Here is a 16,126-nt window from a genome sequence, read left to right as displayed (position 1 = left end):
AGTATAGATTGTAAAATAAGACCTCTGAGAAAAAGTTTAAAAAATTGAGATCCTTTTGCTCTGAGGAGGAAAAAGCTGTTGACGTGGTTTATTAAGTTTTAAGTTATTGGGACTTTGATTAAAGGATTCAAAGTAAGAAGTAATGTGATTAGTTGTTCTCCATCTCCTGTGAGGACAGAACAAGAGGGAATAAGGGTCTGTTTAGTCATTGTTTTAAAAGGCAGTGTGAAATGTTTGAGATTAAGAACTTCTTAGGCAGGAATTGCCATGAAGTCTTCTATTTGAAATCTTTTTTCTTAAGAAAATAAAGAATTTAAATATTAAGGGAAACACTAAATGGCTTTTTAAGGTTCCATGCAACACTTTCAAGACTCATGTTAAGAAAGATATCATAAAGAGTACTGAGTGTAACATTTGAGTTTTGCTCCGTATCTAGAAGAATTTAGTTCAGAAAATAGCTTTTGTCTATTTTGTGTAATAGATGCATGAGTGTGATGAACAAAGACCTGCTTGGATGTTATTTTTAATTTAACCTTCAAATTAATTGAGACCTGAACACAATTTTGTTCACCTTGAAGAATGTATAGCATTATAAAACATCTGAGAATTCTGTTTTAAAGTACTGTTATTTGGATGTAGTGACATTGTTATGGAAATGACAGGCCAGCCAAGAAACAAGCACCACTCAGAGGGTTGGAGTACTCAGATTTATTACGGCGGGTTCAGAGGGGCTTCTGCTCCGAGGCTCTGAGCACCTCCAAGATGTGTGCATGAGGTTTTATAGGGTTAATTACAAGCTTGGGGTATTCAGCCGATAGGCACAGAACAGCTTTAGCAGCATCATTATCACAAAAGCAGAGGCAGGGAGGTAGCAAACTGACATTCCAAGCCCAGATCTGTCTCTCTGAAAATCCAGCTGGCTAACAAGAAAAAAAAAAAAAAAATGAGCAGGGAATCAGTAAACCAACACTTACTAACTTAGATTCACGAGTTAGCCCAGCAGAACTCAGATCAGTAATCCGACGCTTGTTAAACTTGGATTTACAAGTAGGCCCAGCCTGGCTTTTCCTTCACAACATCAGCAAACAAGTTCCAAGAGACTGAAAATTGTGGAGTATTTTACATAGGAAATAGCCCTCCTCTTTCTTAAGCAGGTTGCTTCTGGAATTAGTGCAACAGAGGCATGAGCTGCAGTTCAGTGGAGAAGTTGTTCTATGAACTGCTGTTGGTATTTCCTTCTGCTTTCCACTGATGTCTGTGATGCTTGAAAAATCCAAAGTCTGCTCAGATACATTTATTTCATGCTTCTTTCTTTCTGTCTACCTCTTTTCCCCTAGGTGTCCTTCCGCATTTTGTTACTATCAAGTTATTGTCCTGTTACACCACTGATAAGAAATCTGAACTGTATTCTTTCAGAATGCTTTAAACTTAGTCATAACTACATTTGTTTATGGAAAAAACTCCACAAGTGAAATATTACCACACACCTACCAGAATGACTAAAAGTAGACTGACCATGCCAGGTGCTGGTGAGGGACTAGAGGCCTGGAACTCTCATACACTGTGGGTGGGAGTGTGAAAAGTTTCAACCATTTTGAAAATCACTTTGGCAGTTTTTAAAAATACTGAACATACACCTATCATATGACCCAGCCATTCCACAATAGCTATTCAGCTAAGAGATATGAATGCATATGTCCATACAAAGCCTTGTAAATGAATGCTCATAGCTGCTTTATTTGTAACATAACCAAAAATCAACAGTGAATAGAAAAATAGTGGTATAGCCGTATGATGAAATACTCAGCAATAAAAATTAACTGCTGAACACACTACCGTATAGATGAATCTCAAAATGATTATGCTGAGTGATGGAAGCTAGACTTAAAAAAAAAAAAGTACTTGATGTGTGATTCCTTTAATTTAAAATTTTTAAAAATGCAAACTTTATAGTGAGAGAAAGCAGATCAGAGGTTGCCTTGGGCGGAGGGGCGGGGACTACAAACTGCCACAAGGAGCTTTTGGGAGTGGTGGGTATGTTCACCATGTTGATTGCACTGAGGGTTTTGGGATGTACCCTCCTATACAAGCCAGCCATTCCGCTTCTGCAGTCCAATGCTCTACCACTGAGCTATACCCCTCTTCCACTTCTGAATACTTACCCCATGAGAACATGTCCCTACAAAGGCTCATCTGTAGTGACCAGAGCAGGTTACTGATGATTCTTTGCCAAGAATGTAGTTTCTGCAGAAAACCCCAACAAGCTAAATTCTATTTCTTGATGAGTTTTCTACACAGTGAAAATTAACTACCTGTATCTTGTTCCACTTCCATTTAAAATTTACAGCGATATTCATTGGAATCAGTTTTTCCTTGCAAATATGATAAGATTTCGCACAATTAAACCTCCATCCCGTAAGTCTCATTATTGTGTATCTGATATTCCTGACACCATGCTCTTGTCAGAGTTTTACCATGTGCAGGTTTAGCCTCTGTTAAATCATTTTCTGTTATCTTTCCTAGCAATATGATTCATATGAATTCTTTTCTTGAATACTTAACATTTGCCTACTGATTGCACAAGGAAAGAGTGAGCCTGTCCCTCAGATGCCTGGAGGCACTCTGGCCTTAGTCCCACCTACAGCTTTTCCCTTCCCGCCCTGTGCCTCCTGCCCCAGTGTGCCAGGACCTGTGAGCCATCTTCAGGGTTAGAGCGTCCACGCAACAAGAAGGCAGACCAGAGCATCTCGCTTCACTTGTAAACTGCTGCATGCATAATTTTTCAGTGAAAACTAGAAGACTTGTGAGATTGGTAAGGACCGATGAGTCTGATTAGAACCAGCTGGCTTAGACTTGGGGACATGGACACATCCAGGGAAAGCAGCTTTGGGAAACTAGGCATCCCCTCCTGGGAAGGAAATGGGACCCACGGCTCATAACTGTCCCTGCTGTCTGTGTGTGCTAATACGGAGACATCTGTGTGCTAAAAGAAGAAATGCCATCACAGAGCAACACGAGCCGTGAAGAAATGAGGGGCTAGATTTTGAACCTGCTCATGTGCATGGGAAGCTTGCAGAAGGCGCACAAGAGCCCACCGCCGCCTCTGCAGGCCCCACAGTCTATGGCCTCCCAGCAGACCAGTCCTTGAGCAGAGGCCCTGTCTCTCCAGAAAGGAGACCCAAGTGTTAGCCCCAGATTACAGGCCCAGAGCAAAATGTTCCACCTCAAGGAGAAAAGAAACACACTGAGGACAGATCCCGCTCATGGGCCTGTCTCTACCAGGAGAACGTGGCCTCCAGGAGACTTGGACATATGCCCCTTCATTTCCAGGCAGCTCCCCTCACAGAAGCTGTGAGGCCCATTGATTTAGTGCAGAGACACTAATTATGACACAGCCCCAGATCACCTTAAAATCAAGATTTACAAAAACGACAACTGACATTAATTCCAACTTGTTGGAGGGTGCGTGGAGGGAGGGTAGACTGTGGGGGAAGGTTTGGATTGAGTTGGGGAGGGTAGACAGGGAGAAGTCAGAAAGCATCTCTTTATGTGTATATATTCATTTATTTCATCTTTTTTTCCTCAGGCTTGAGGGGTTCGCTAGGTCCATTGGGAATGGTGTCAGATCAGGAGGAGGCAGGTAGTTCTGGGAGGTCTGTGATCTCCATTTCAGAATAACCCTTTTCATTAAGAAAAGTCTTCTCCTTCAAGACTTCTATGAGTTGCTGTAGTCGCTTGGCAAAAGAAAGTGCTTGGGGAGGTTTAGTGGGAGGCTGGGGTGGGGGTGGCGGTGGGGGTGGCCGTGGGGGTCGGTACACGGCTGGAGGCTGGGGCTGGGGTTGCTTGAAGGGAGGTGGTCGAGGAAGCTGTTGGAAGTACCAGGATGGGTGACCAGAAACCTGAGCAGAAGCAGGTCTAGCTGGAGGTGCCTGGGAAGTAGGAGGGGGCGGAGTGCCTGGCTGAACCATGTACAAGGCGCTGGAACCAATCTTGGATGCGATCCAGTTCAGGTAGGCCCAGGTGGACGTGTAGACTCCAGGGCGCTTGGCTCGAGCGCAGCCTACCCCCCAGCTTGTGACTCCCACGACCACATAGGCGCTTCCCGTGTTGTCTCTGCACATGAGAGGCCCGCCGCTGTCCCCCTGCCCAGAAGGAAACAGAAGTCACTCTCGGCCCAAGCCACTTCCCTTGCCCAGATGGGCCATAGACTCTAGGAGGACACTTGCTGGAGCCGTGTGGCTTCCTGCTGCCATGAACACAGTGGTGGTGCTGAAGTCTGAGCTGGTACCAGCAGCTTCAGTTGGGATGTGAGGAGTGTGTGGCCTGTCATGAGGAGGGGAGATGAGCAAACCTGTGTGTCCATACGTGTGGCTTTACATGCTTACATGAGTGTGTGTGTGCGGTGGACTTGGCTGTTTTGCTTTCTGGTGAAGAGAGGCAAACATTCTCTTCAGGGGTAGTGTTTGCGGCATGTGATCTCCGTGTTAGGGTAAGATACAGTTCTGAGTGTGGTGCCTGATTCTTTGTCGGGGCAGCTGGTGGGTGTCACTTCCCATCCTCAGTGTGACTGTAGATGCTGGAAGGTGGGACCAGGGAAATTTGCTCAGGGATCCAAAAAAGAGGTGTCCGCAGTGGCCTGGGAACACGAAGGAAAGTTACCTGGCAGGTGTCAATCTTGCCTTCAGGGTACCCCGCGCACACATTGGTCGAATGAACGCGCCCATTGTACCACTGGGTCGAGTTACATAAGTCAAGATCGATGAGGTTCACACGTGCCTCCTGCAGTATAGGTGATGTCCTGGCGGCTACAGCCAGGTGATTGAGCGGTCAGTGATCACGGAAGACGTGTTCTGGTAAAGCCCTGCCTTCCTCTCTCCACTGAACCCCTACCGTCCACTAATGCTCTACTTAAACATGAGATCCATGAAAGTCAACGCCCCCGGACTCTCCTTAGAATGCTCCTGAAGGGAAGAAAATACATGGCTGGAAGAGCAGACGGGAGATGGGTGTTGGAGTGGAGGAGTGCTATCAGGTGCATGGGGAGAGGAAACAGGAGAAGGAAGAGTGGAAGGATGTGCACGGTGAACAGAGGGCAGACAGAGGATGGATGGGTGCAGCTGAAGAATCACGTTAACGTGGATGGGGGCTTTAGAAGACCAGCTGAGATGTGAGGAAACTCCACTGTCAGCACTATGATGGGGACTGAGAGGGGCTGGGCCAGGAGTGACCCCTTCGCCTCAGAGACCACCAAGTGGAGGATCAGCAGTTCTCCCCCTGGGAGCCCTGGCCCCTACTCACCATTCTCTTTTAGGTATCCCCAGCCAGTCACCCAGCACATCTGGGGAATTCTGGGTGGGCCTGCCCTAAATTGGGGCAGGCAGCCTGGTCCGATGAACTGTCCACATGGAACAGGAGGGGTGATCTTTATGAGAGCGATGTCATTTTCCTCTGAGCCAGGGGAGTATTTCTCATGAATGATGATTTTCTCAACAAATCTCTCCTGCAGGGGCGGCTTCACAGGCTTGTTGTTTCCCCACACAATTTCCTTTGCTCCAAAGATCAGTCTCCAGTCAGCAACTTTCCTGTGAGCACAGAGGTCAGCCAGGTCACTCTCACTGTGGACTGGCTGGACAGGAACCTCTGATGAACGGGACCCGCAGACCCCCCCCACCGGTCCCACCCCAGCAAGGTCTGGCTCAACCACTCAGTCTTCTTGCCCACAGCCCCAGGGACACTCTGCACAGAGACCTCTGGAGAATGTCGCTTTCTGAGAAGAGCCTTTCTGAAGACTCCCCTCCGCGTGTCCCCCACGTACCTTTTGTTCCTGAAGCAGTGCGCCGCAGTAAGCACCCAGTGGGAGTTCAGCAAGGTGCCCCCGCACCTGTGGTACCTCCGGCTGTCGACATATGAGAAGGCCTGGAGGCTGACCATCCAGGGCCAGGACCCGAGTGCCGCAGGCCGCCCTCCGACGATGCGCATGCCCCCTTGCGGGCTCTGCCTGAATCGTAACCCACAGGGGCCGCTGGGGGGAGACCAGGGGCACAGCTCAAGCCAAGAAAGGCACAGCTTGTCCTGGCACCTCCACAGCAGGGCCACAGTGGGGATGGGGCTGGCAGAGGTGGGGAAGAGCTGGGGGGCCTAGGGGCAGCCTCATGGGGTGGTGCCATGTGGGTTTGACGAGACAAGAAGCCACAGCCTCCAGGGAATGATTCTGAGGGGTGAGATTTCTTGGGTCTCGTGAGTGTGATTACAAGGTGGGCAGAGTTGGGGCCATAGGCAGCTAGGACAGGTAAGGGCCCTAGAAGTATGGGGAGAGATCCTTGGGCAGAGGGGAGGCCAAAGGTGGGAGTGGACGGAGGTCATCTTGGGTGGGACACTCAGGGATGAGCCCCGGGGTCTTGGGGCTGCAGGGTTGGGTTGGACAGTGATGGGAGGAGAGCAGCCATAGGCAGATAAAGTGACCCCAGGGGAGGGGGCATACTGGGAGCAGTGGCGATCCAGAGGAGGGCGGTCTGGGTGCTGTGCTGCTGGTGAGAGACCACAGTCGTTTGGGAGTCGTGGGGTACCTTGGGGGCTCTGGGAGTCTACACATGGCGTGGAGGTCCTAGAGGTATCACATGACGACACCCTGGGGCATTTTGGATCAGCTGCAGGGTGGGGCACCTTATTAGCTGCAGGAGGGCAGGGGCTCCTGAGAATCGAGACTTGATATCATGAGGCCGTGCAGGCAGTCACTGGGCGGGGAGGAGGTGCGGGTCTCTGTGCTGCGGGAGCCCGGGGTCTGCCTCAGGAGGAAACGGGGCGTCTGGGGGCTGATGATATTGGAAGCAGGGAGGGTCTGACTTGGGGTTGTGAGTCACAGGCGCTGTGAAATGTGAGGGAACGCTTAGGCCCCACTGTGGCTTCCTCCCTGGCCCTGCGCTGAGGGAGTCTGTTATTCAGAAGACACCCCACCCCACAGAGGTGTCCCTGATACTTACTCACAGGTGTTGTTGTCTGTGGCGACCACAGATGCAGCCAAGACCAGCAGAACGGCAGTTGGTAGCATCTCTACCATACTGCTGCCCCAGCCTGGCCTAGAAGCCCAGTGACCTCACAAAGCTCCATGGCCTCCTGACCAATCAGCAAGGTGACCTCCCAGCCCCCACCTTCCAGCAATCACATCAGTTAGGGGCCCGTTAGTTCAACCAGTTCACGCCGAAGTGACTTCTCAACTTCCTGCACAGGCGCCCTCAACCCGTGCGGCCAGACGGGCTCGCCTGCAGTCCCCTCCCTCTGTCCCAAGGCCAGGATCTTCAGTGCCAGCTACCTTCCAAGGTCCCACATCATCTGAGGTTCCAGCTTTGTGCAGGTCAGGGTCTGACCCTCACACAAGCTGTAACCACAGTCCCATTCCAGTTTACAGACTGAGGGGCAGCTCAGCCCCTCGGCAGCAAGATGGTGCAATAAGTCAGCAGTTAAAGGGAGTCAAGCTGTCCAAGTGGACAGACCCTTAACACTGTGAGGGACAAACTGTCCTTCCTTCTTCCAAGTGTGTGCTGTCTGCATCCTTTCCAAGGAGACATTTTGAACTTCCCTAACTTAGGACTACGAAGCCCACTCTCTATCCACTGCTGAGTATCACAAGGTCTCATATCTTCCACCCGAAGGTCCCGGGTCTCCTCTCTGGGACCTACGTGCAGCAGGGTGATGTCTCCTATACCTGAGTGTCGGAAATTCTCGGCACAGTTCTGTGAATAGCGTAAAGTATTGTTTCTTCTGACTGGCAGGAGACAGCATCTCACCTCCCAGAGTAGATAAATGCTCACCTCACATACCTGGATGTTAAAATGTCGGACCTCCCCTGCAAGAGGGTGAGGAGGTCGCACCCCCACCTGCTGGGGGGTCATCTTAGCTCCTGTACATGAGGAGAAGGTCTCAGCTTACCCATGGGAGTGTCCTGAGCCCACCTACAGGAGTGTCACGGGTCCCCCTCCCACCCGAGTGTTAGGACACCTCCTGTCCTCTCTCCAGGTGTCACGAGTTTTCAGGTTGCCACATGGCCTTGCTCCCTCTCCCTGAGCATCTCCTCTAAGTGCCTGTCCTGTTCTCTCAGCCCATGTAACTTTCAGGAGGTCCCTTCCCCCTCAGCTGAATATCCAGCAGGTCTCGTACACCTCACCTGGTTATCAGGGAGCTAGCATCTCCTCTCCCTGAATGTTAACGATTTCTCTTTCCTTCTGTCTCAGGGCCAAAGGCCTCATCTCCACCACCTGAGTGTCACTTTGTCCCATCTTTTCTACCTGAGAACCAAGAGGTTTCATATCCTTTACCTGCCAAGAGGTTGCACCTCACCTGTAAGAGCACTCTGAGGTTTCGACCGCCGTGCTGGAGTGTCAGGAATTCTTGTATCCCCCACCGACTGCCATGGAGTCTCCCATCCCCTGCTTGAGCGTACCCGGCTCTCCCTACCTGCACGCCATGTACGTCCATCTTCTCTACCTGAGTGTCTTGAGGTCTCCTCTACTCTATATAAGTGTCCCAGCTCCTTGACTGTTGAAGGTTTTCTCCTTCCTGGGTGTCTTGAGGTCTCACCGTCCCCAGCTGAGAGTCGTGAAATCTCATCTCTTCCTCTGACTGCAAGGCAGTCTTACATGTCCTGAGTGTCTCCACGGTATCCCTCCCACCAGTGTGTCAGGAGGTCTCGTCTCTACCTGACGGGCCTCACGTCTCCTGCTCTGTGTCTGGAGGCTCCACCTCTTCTCTCCAAGTGACTGGGGGCCTCCTCTCCCCGACATCAGTGAAGGCGTGCCTCATCCCCCGCAGCTGAGCGTCATGAGGCCGCATCTTCCCCGAGTGTCTGATGTTTCCGTTTCTTCCACCTGTTGGTCAGGATGTCTCATTTCCTCTCCAGTGTCCAGAGACCTCCTCTCGTAACTGACTGTCAGGAAGCTATCATTTTCTCTGCATGACTGCCCCCAAATCTACTCTCAGCGCAGGTCTGAAGGGCCTTCCCTATTACTGAGCCAGGACATCTCACCTTTATTCACCAGGGAGCGGCAAGGCCTCACTCCCCCAGGGAGCGGCAGGATGATCTCACTTCCTTACTTGAGTTCAGTGCTCATTAGTGCCCTTCCTGCCAAACAGGAGGGTTTGTTTCCCTTGTGTTATTGCAATCAGATCTCAAGAATATCAACTATTTGAGTGTCACGAGATTCCTACCTCTGCTACTGTGTGTTAGGAGGCCCCTCTCTCCTCCACCTGACAGTAAGGAGGACCCGCCCCCCGTGTCAGTTTCAGGGCTCTGGGGTACTTTTATCTGCTAGGGTCTCTCATTTCCCACACCTCAGTGTCACAGGGCTTGTTTCTTCTATTTGAGTTTCTGGAGGATTCTTCCCCCCACTTAAATGTCCAAGGTGTGTGTACGTGTCCCTCCCTCTCTTTTGCTTTCATCTCAGGTGGCCTCACCTCCTCTGAGGGTCACAGGGTCCTATGTCACCAACCTGAGGCCTTGTTTATTTCAACTGAGTGTCAGATTGTGCCTGATAAAGTAACCAAAAAAGACTCTAGAGATATAGTTCGAGAAATGACAGCAAGAATTCTAGAAGTGATATTAGAGTTTTGTTAAAGGAAAGATTATTCAAGTGTTTTTATGGGACTTTGATGGGCATAAAATTGATATGGTATTTAGGTCCTTGAGAATCGTGTAATAGAATGATGTAACCATTTATTTTAAATATTTATATGTTTAGTTTTCTGGAAATCACAACCTCCGTAAGTAATTAAACATAGGATGAAGACGTTAGACATAAACTTCAAAATGAAAACTGGTACCTAGCTTTTCAAAACACTTATGGGTTCTGCAAGAGCAAAGGTCAAAGACTCACGGTGTCTAGATTGTCGAAGACAATTACTATTTGACTCTGCACAGCAGCACCCACTTCTGACTGTAGAAGGGGCGACAGTACCTGCTCCCAGCCACAGTCACGGGTTGAAGCTTAGGCACAAGACCAGCAGGTTCAATTTTGTCACCAAACCTAGCGGAAGCAACAAACACCTCGACTAAGAGTGACTTTGTTTGCCTTCTCCATGCTGTTCCCAAGCGCAAAGGAGGGCGTTGGGAAGGTACAGGACAGTTAGGGTTCCAGGGCCAGAGGACAGGGTCTCAATGGCTGCTGGGGGCTTGGCTCAGGCCAAGGTGGGGCTCCCAGTACAGGGAGCAGGACCCCTCTCCTTCTCCGAATGAGACTCCTCCTCCCTGTTCTCTAGTCCACTCCTTCCATCCCCCTGCTCCTGCTGACTTCTGGATCCCCCACCTATTCACCTGAGCAGGCCAACCCCAACTCCATCCCTAAGCCCTGCCCGCTCCCACCTGTCCGTCTCTCACTTCTCCCCTTCCTGCTCACTCCCACCCGGCCCTGCTATTCTCGGGCATAGCTCTCTGCAGGGCAGAAACCTCGTCGTCCATCCAGCCTTAATGACCAGGCCCCACCCCAGAGTGTCCCACAAGACCATGGGGACGGCTGGTGGTAAGGGAGAGCTGGAGCCACAGCCTTTGCTCCAGGTTCCAGAGAGAGGGTTGTTGAGTTGCTTAGGGCCCCTGAGAGGGTAAAGCTGGAACACTGTGTGGTCATGATGAGGCCAGAACGGGGAAGGGAGTCCCTAGCCGCATGTGAGGAAGTGTCTGCCCTGGGGTATCTGGAGGCTCATCCCACTCAGTCCCTCAGCCATCTCTCCACCGTCTCTGGTGGGCATCTCTGGCCCGCCTTGAGTGTTCCGGTCATCTTCTGAGACATTGGGGTGGCTTCTGACTTGGGGTGGGGATATGGTCTTCTTCCCCAGGTCCCTGGGGGCCGTGATGGCACTTCCATAGACGGCTGGCCCCCTCCCTGTGCTCTTCCTCTCCTCCGTTGAAAAGCTGGACTTGCCCCAAGCTCCAGACCCAGTCCCAGGGAGACCCAGGATTCCACGTGCAGCTCAGAGGGGCCAACCCCCAAGTTGCCACCATGCTCCACCTTTGCCCCCACACTTGGATCCTCCTCATTCCTCGACTTCCTTCTTGGTCTCTCCTGTATGACGACCACAGATTCTAACTTGAAAATACAACAACAAGAAAATATATATATTGAAAATTTGAAATTGTGGGCTTTCTGCACAGGTGGCAAGCCTCTCTGAAGGTCCCACTGCCAGGCACTCACCATCCCAGCCTCACAAGGGCCTTTGTCTTCCCTGGCAGGCCATCCAAGCCTTCATCTGCCCCTCAGAGCTCCTCTGGGCAAAGACACCTGAATCCATCCCTCTTCTGCCCACAAGGCTTCATTCCGTCAACGATTCTTACTCTCTTACACTTTCCTGGAGGCATTGCCCAGCCCCACCCTGACCCGGTGATGACCTGAATCGAGGTCTACATCTGTCATGTGTCACATCACACTCCTCCCTGGCCCAGCATGGCAGGCTCTGCACCCACTGCCCCTCCCCAAGCCCCACTGTTCTGAGGTCACATCCCTGCAGCCCCGGCCCTCTCTCAGTCCTGGGCCCTGCAGTCTCCACACTCCCATGGCTCCCTCTGTGTCTCCTTTGCTCGTTCATGGGAAAGTGTCCATCCACTCACCTCACTGTTCCTCCTCCTTTCACTCACTGAGGTGCTCTGCCTTTCCTATGAGCCAGCCACCCTCTACCAGGTACCACACAGGACTTGCCACATCATTGCTGGTGGAAGCTGGCTCGGAGGGAGAAGGCCTAAACATGGGCAGACACTGTGGCGGCAGGACAGCAGGGACAGACATGAAAGGGTTCAAAGACAGGAGCAGCAGAATTTAGAAGTATCTGGACACTGGTGGAGAAGGGGACGGGGCCATGGAGGACAGCCGGACTTCTAGCTCAGGAAGGGTCACTCACTGAGCTGGTGAGTAGAGAGAAAAGCTTCCAGCTCAGGAAGTACAGGCTCAAGTCCAGCAGGACTCGGAGATGCAAAAAGAAGTCAGACACATGGGCGTGGAGGTCAGCAAAGAGACTGAGTCGGAGACGGGGCACTGAGGTCAGCACCGCACAGCTGAGGGCTCACTCAAGGCTGGAGAGGCTCGTGAGACCTGGCCAAGGGGCGGCAGAGTTTGTGCTCCCGATACCTCCCCGAGCAGGCAACTGAGACATGACTTCATTTCTTATAAATTTATTACATAATAATATTATAATAATTATCAATAATAATAATAATTATATAAGAAACATAGATCTCTGTGGGATGTATCACAACGTCAGGGTCAGGAGGCCTCAGGACTGGAGCAGGGGTGAAATCCCCCAGATGGAACTCCATACAAAAGGAGGGGTGAAGCGGAACTGACCCTGTAAAGTTAAAAACCCAAATTGAACGGAACCAAAAACCCACAGGTGAGTGTGAGACAAGTGTGTATGTGGCAGTCTGTTACAGTGACTGCTGCTGTGTGTGACCTGGTCTGTTGGTGAAAGGGTTACTGGGTGTGACTCTGCCCAGGGAATGGGGCCGGTGGGCTGGGGTGGGGCAGGTGGGCACAGACCGGTGTGCCAGGCCCCTGGGCTGTGAAAACTTCTGTTTTCTGGATTTTTTTTTCTTTTTATTAAAAAAAGCTAGAAATATAAACAGAAACTTGTGAGTGACGTGGATGGAGCTTAGTCCAGACTCCAAAACCTAGGTTTAAAAATGTCCCAGGGCCCCCCACCCCACAGGTCATTGCTGAGTGTGAGGAGTCACAGTAAAGGGGGCTAGGGTGCCCTCTGGGGTCTTTGCCTCTCCCCCAGGGCTTGCGGTGGCCTGACTCTAGGGGCCCCCTATGATCCCCTCAGAAGCCCGATGGGGGGGCACTACCTCCAAGGGCCCTTGGTGGCCTCCCCAAGCAGCAGGGCTTCACCAAGAAGGCCTGCTCAGGTTAGGCGAGGCTCTGGAAGGACAGGCTGGGCAAACAGCAGGTCCCAGAGTACGAGACGACCTCTGACTTTCTTTGGAAGTGGAAACGGGGCGCTTTCACAGGCACACACCCATGCACGCACCCTGTGCACGCTTCTGAAGCCCCTACACTAGTCCAGAGTGGCCCCTTGGGACCACTCTCCAGTCAGGCACACACGGGGCTCCGACACACTCAGTCACACCCCGAGTTTCACACACTCGCACATGTGCGCACACACACAGGGCGGAACTGGAGACTTCAGGGTCTGAGACAGGGAGGCCCCTCTGCTGTAGTTGCCCAACAGAGTGGGGAGGAGGCGAGACACCTTCTGGGGAGGGACCCTGTGAGGGAGATAGCTGGGGGCGGGTGCCAGGGTCCTGCCCCCCCCACCTCACCCCCCACAGCCCAGGGCAATGGTCTCCCAGGCCAGCTGACCTTGCTAGGGCCCAACAGGACTGGCTGCCCGCCGCCCCTCCTCCGTGCAGCACCTGAAGGGTCGGTGGGGCACGCTGTACCTCAGCGAGGGGAGGGTGCCCAGCTGGGGCCCCAGGGCGGGTTACTAGGACCCTGGCCAACCCCAGACCAGCTGGAGCGTCCCCCGCCCCACGTGGGGTGGCAGTGGCAGTTGAGGGGCCAGAGATGGAAGACTGGGCAGCCGCAGCGGAACCAGTGGGGGCTGGAGGGGAGGGAAAGGGAAGCTATTAAGGACAGAGATATTTGTTCCTTTTCTCGTTCCAAATATAGAGTGGATTAAAATATGCAAAACAGAGGGGCTCCTTGGCCCCTAACCGAGTACCCCAATGTCTCCCCCCTCCCCCCGAGTCACCAAGGTGTATCCTGACCTCGCATGCTGGACTAGGTTCCCCCCTCTGGGAAAGTAGCCACCAGGAGCTGTGCGGGAGATGATCAGGCCGGAGCACCCTGCCCCCAACCCCCTCCCGCTCCAGCCTCCCTGGCCCGCGCCCTTCCTGACCGAGTGCTGGGTGGGGCTCGCCGGCCTAGGAGGGCACTAAGCAATGTACAGGGCAAGTCTCCGAGCAACAGCAAACAGGACGATTCATGCAACATTCCTGGCCCGGGCGCCGTTGGGGTAGGTAGGGGGCGGGCCGAGCCCGCGGCCCGGGGGTAGAAGTGGGGGGCCCTGCCCGCAGGGCGCGGCCGGGAAGTGGGTGAGGGTGGGGCGTCAGCTGCCGTCCAGCTGCCTGAGCGCGCGCTCGATGTTCATGCGGTGGCCCACGCGCGTGACGCCCAGCTCCACGAAGTCGTCCTTGGTGAGCGCCGGCAGATGCGCGCCCTCAATCTCGTGGTCCTCGAATCGGTCGCGGTGCTCGCCCAAGTGGATGCTCTCCAGCCAGTCGCCCACGTCGAACTTGCTCCAGAGTTGCAGGGGCTTTTGCTGGAAGGGCCGGCGCGGGCCGGGGGCCCCGGGGCCGGGGCCAGGCGCTGGCGAGGGCAGCGGCGAAGGCGAGGGCGAGCGGCTGCGCGCGCTCACGCTGCGCACCACAAAGCGCACCTCCTTCGGCTCGTGCGGAATGGAGAGGCTGGACGACTTGAGGATGGTGGGAGGCGTGAGGCCGAAGGGCCGCCCCGCGCCCCCCGCGCCCGCCCCCAGCCCCTCCACCCGCTCCAGCGACGCGGGCTTCACTGGGCTCGGGGCGCGCCGCGCCACCGGGTAGCGGCCGCCGGGCCTCACCGGGTAGGAGGCCCCGCCGCCCGGGCCCCCTGGGCTGCGCTGCGCTGAGATGGAGCTCAGCTCACCGAGGCTGCTGAAGAGCCTGCGGAGGGAGAGGGGGTCAAGGCCAGGTGAGGGGCATCAGGCGAGGTGGGGGCAGGCAGAGGGGAGCAGGGCCAGTGGCCAGGAGGACGGTGGGACGGTGAGGGTAGCCTTTGGACCAGAGGAAGAAAGAAGGGTAGGATCCTATGGCTACCCCGGCCTGGCCCCTAGACTCAGAGCCAGTGCCTTGCTGGGGAAGGGGGCCCCCTAGACTGAATGGAATGTAAGTAGGAAAACGGGTGGCCCCCTCCACCCCACGGGGGCTCCAAGAGTGAAGGCAGCCTCTGGGGCAAAGGGTTGGCTGCCTCATCTCTGACAGCCTCGGATACCGGCTCTGGGCACTGTTCCATCCACCCGTACCCTGGAGGGTACAACTCCTGCGACGCCCTCACAACTCCCCACATAAAGCTCTGTTCTCATGAGAGGACCCAGAGAGACCTGGGCTGGTGCAGGACTGGCTGAGTCGTGATAAAGACTGGCAGCAGCACAAGACTGAACAAGTTGTGAGGTCTGGGACAGACACCAGGCAGTGTTCACACCCACACAGAGCAGTGGCACGTGCAGGACAGGCGTGAGGCAGCAGCACGCCCAGGACACTAGGCCTCCCTACACAGGACAGCACACAACAGCAGTAGCACCCACACATGTTACATACATGCAGCAGCAGTGGCAAGAGTGGCAGTGGCCTGCTGATGACAGTGACACAGCAGCACATGTGCGCACACGCACACGCACACACACCCACAGGCGGTTCCTCACTTCCCAACATCACCTGATAGGACCCCAGGCCTTCAGCCCCTCCCCAGCACAGCCACAGTTGGGAGGCCTGCCTGGGGACCTCCTCCGGAGAAAACCCACTCCCGTGTGGCACCCCACCCCCACCCCATTTCTTTCCCTATCCCCTGTTGTGGTCAAAGGGAGCCTCAGGGGGCTGTCAGTGGCGCCAAAGCCCCACGAAGCCAGGCAGAGCAGAGATCCAGGCGGGCAGGTGCAGCACATGGACAGTGAGAGGCATGGGATGGGCATGCTCACTTACACAGCCGGCGCTCAGGACCACCGCGCAGCTAGACAGAGCAGCCACATGCAGATGGGCAGGAGAGAGCAATGAGAGAGAGTGTTAGCGGCCCAGGCCCTCAAAGCAGGCACATGGCCCACAGTCACGGCCACAGTAAGGGCAGCCAGGTGCAGGGATCCCCTTGCCAGATACCCAGGAAGGGAAGAACTCAGAGGCAGTGGGCCCAGTTGCAACGGGAGGGAACAAATCTGGAGCTGCTGGGGGAGGGGCAGTGCAGGCCAGACCTGGGCAGGCCCGGTGGGCTCCCAGTTTGCCTGTGATCTGTTCTCTGGTTTGTGAAGCGCAGACCACGGTGGACCCCATTCACAAGCTTTACTCGGAACACTGTGTGGCAAGTGCGCAGCAGACACCTGGCACCTGGTGATGCTTTGTGTCCCC

General features: G+C 53.9%; 2 protein-coding genes across 6 annotated transcripts in view; both read right to left on the bottom strand.

Annotated features, from left to right (window-relative positions):
• Positions 1 to 3,540: 3,540 nt before the first annotated feature.
• ACR (acrosin) lies at positions 3,541 to 10,883 on the bottom strand. The gene is made up of 5 exons (XM_010957330.3): positions 6,981 to 10,883; positions 5,816 to 6,022; positions 5,299 to 5,582; positions 4,660 to 4,805; positions 3,541 to 4,142 (listed from the first exon to the last, which is right to left on the bottom strand). Exons 1-5 carry the CDS (start codon positions 7,055 to 7,057, stop codon positions 3,627 to 3,629), a joined length of 1,230 nt encoding a protein of 409 aa, XP_010955632.3. The 5' UTR covers positions 7,058 to 10,883; the 3' UTR covers positions 3,541 to 3,626.
• A 1,249-nt stretch (positions 10,884 to 12,132) lies between these two features.
• The window catches only part of SHANK3 (SH3 and multiple ankyrin repeat domains 3), a 50,951-nt gene continuing 46,957 nt past the window's right edge, over positions 12,133 to 16,126 (bottom strand). For 3 of the 5 annotated variants that reach the window (XM_074375876.1, XM_074375877.1, XM_074375875.1), the window contains one exon: positions 12,133 to 14,674. In XM_074375876.1, coding sequence (XP_074231977.1) covers positions 14,083 to 14,674 — 592 coding nt within the window. In that variant the 3' untranslated portion in view covers positions 12,133 to 14,082. Of the gene's footprint in view, positions 15,738 to 16,126 lie in introns of all 5 variants that reach the window. The other 2 variants (XR_012511035.1, XM_074375878.1) reach the window with 2 other exon arrangements.

This window comes from Camelus bactrianus, chromosome 12 (genome assembly GCF_048773025.1).
Source record: "Camelus bactrianus isolate YW-2024 breed Bactrian camel chromosome 12, ASM4877302v1, whole genome shotgun sequence".
Classification (NCBI taxonomy): Eukaryota; Metazoa; Chordata; class Mammalia; order Artiodactyla; family Camelidae; genus Camelus; species Camelus bactrianus.
This window is presented reverse-complemented; position numbering and strand designations above follow the sequence as displayed.

Coding starts and splice junctions, on each gene's coding strand:
- ACR (XM_010957330.3), bottom strand. CDS start 7,057: ATGGTAGAGATGCTACCAACTGCCGTTCTGCTGGTCTTGGCTGCATCT. Junction 6,023..6,980: donor ACAGACAACAACACCTGTGA/GTAAGTATCAGG, acceptor GTCTCCCCCCAG/CGGCCCCTGTGGGTTACGAT. Junction 4,806..5,298: donor GGGATACCTAAAAGAGAATG/GTGAGTAGGGGC, acceptor ACCTGGCTGTAG/CCGCCAGGACATCACCTATA.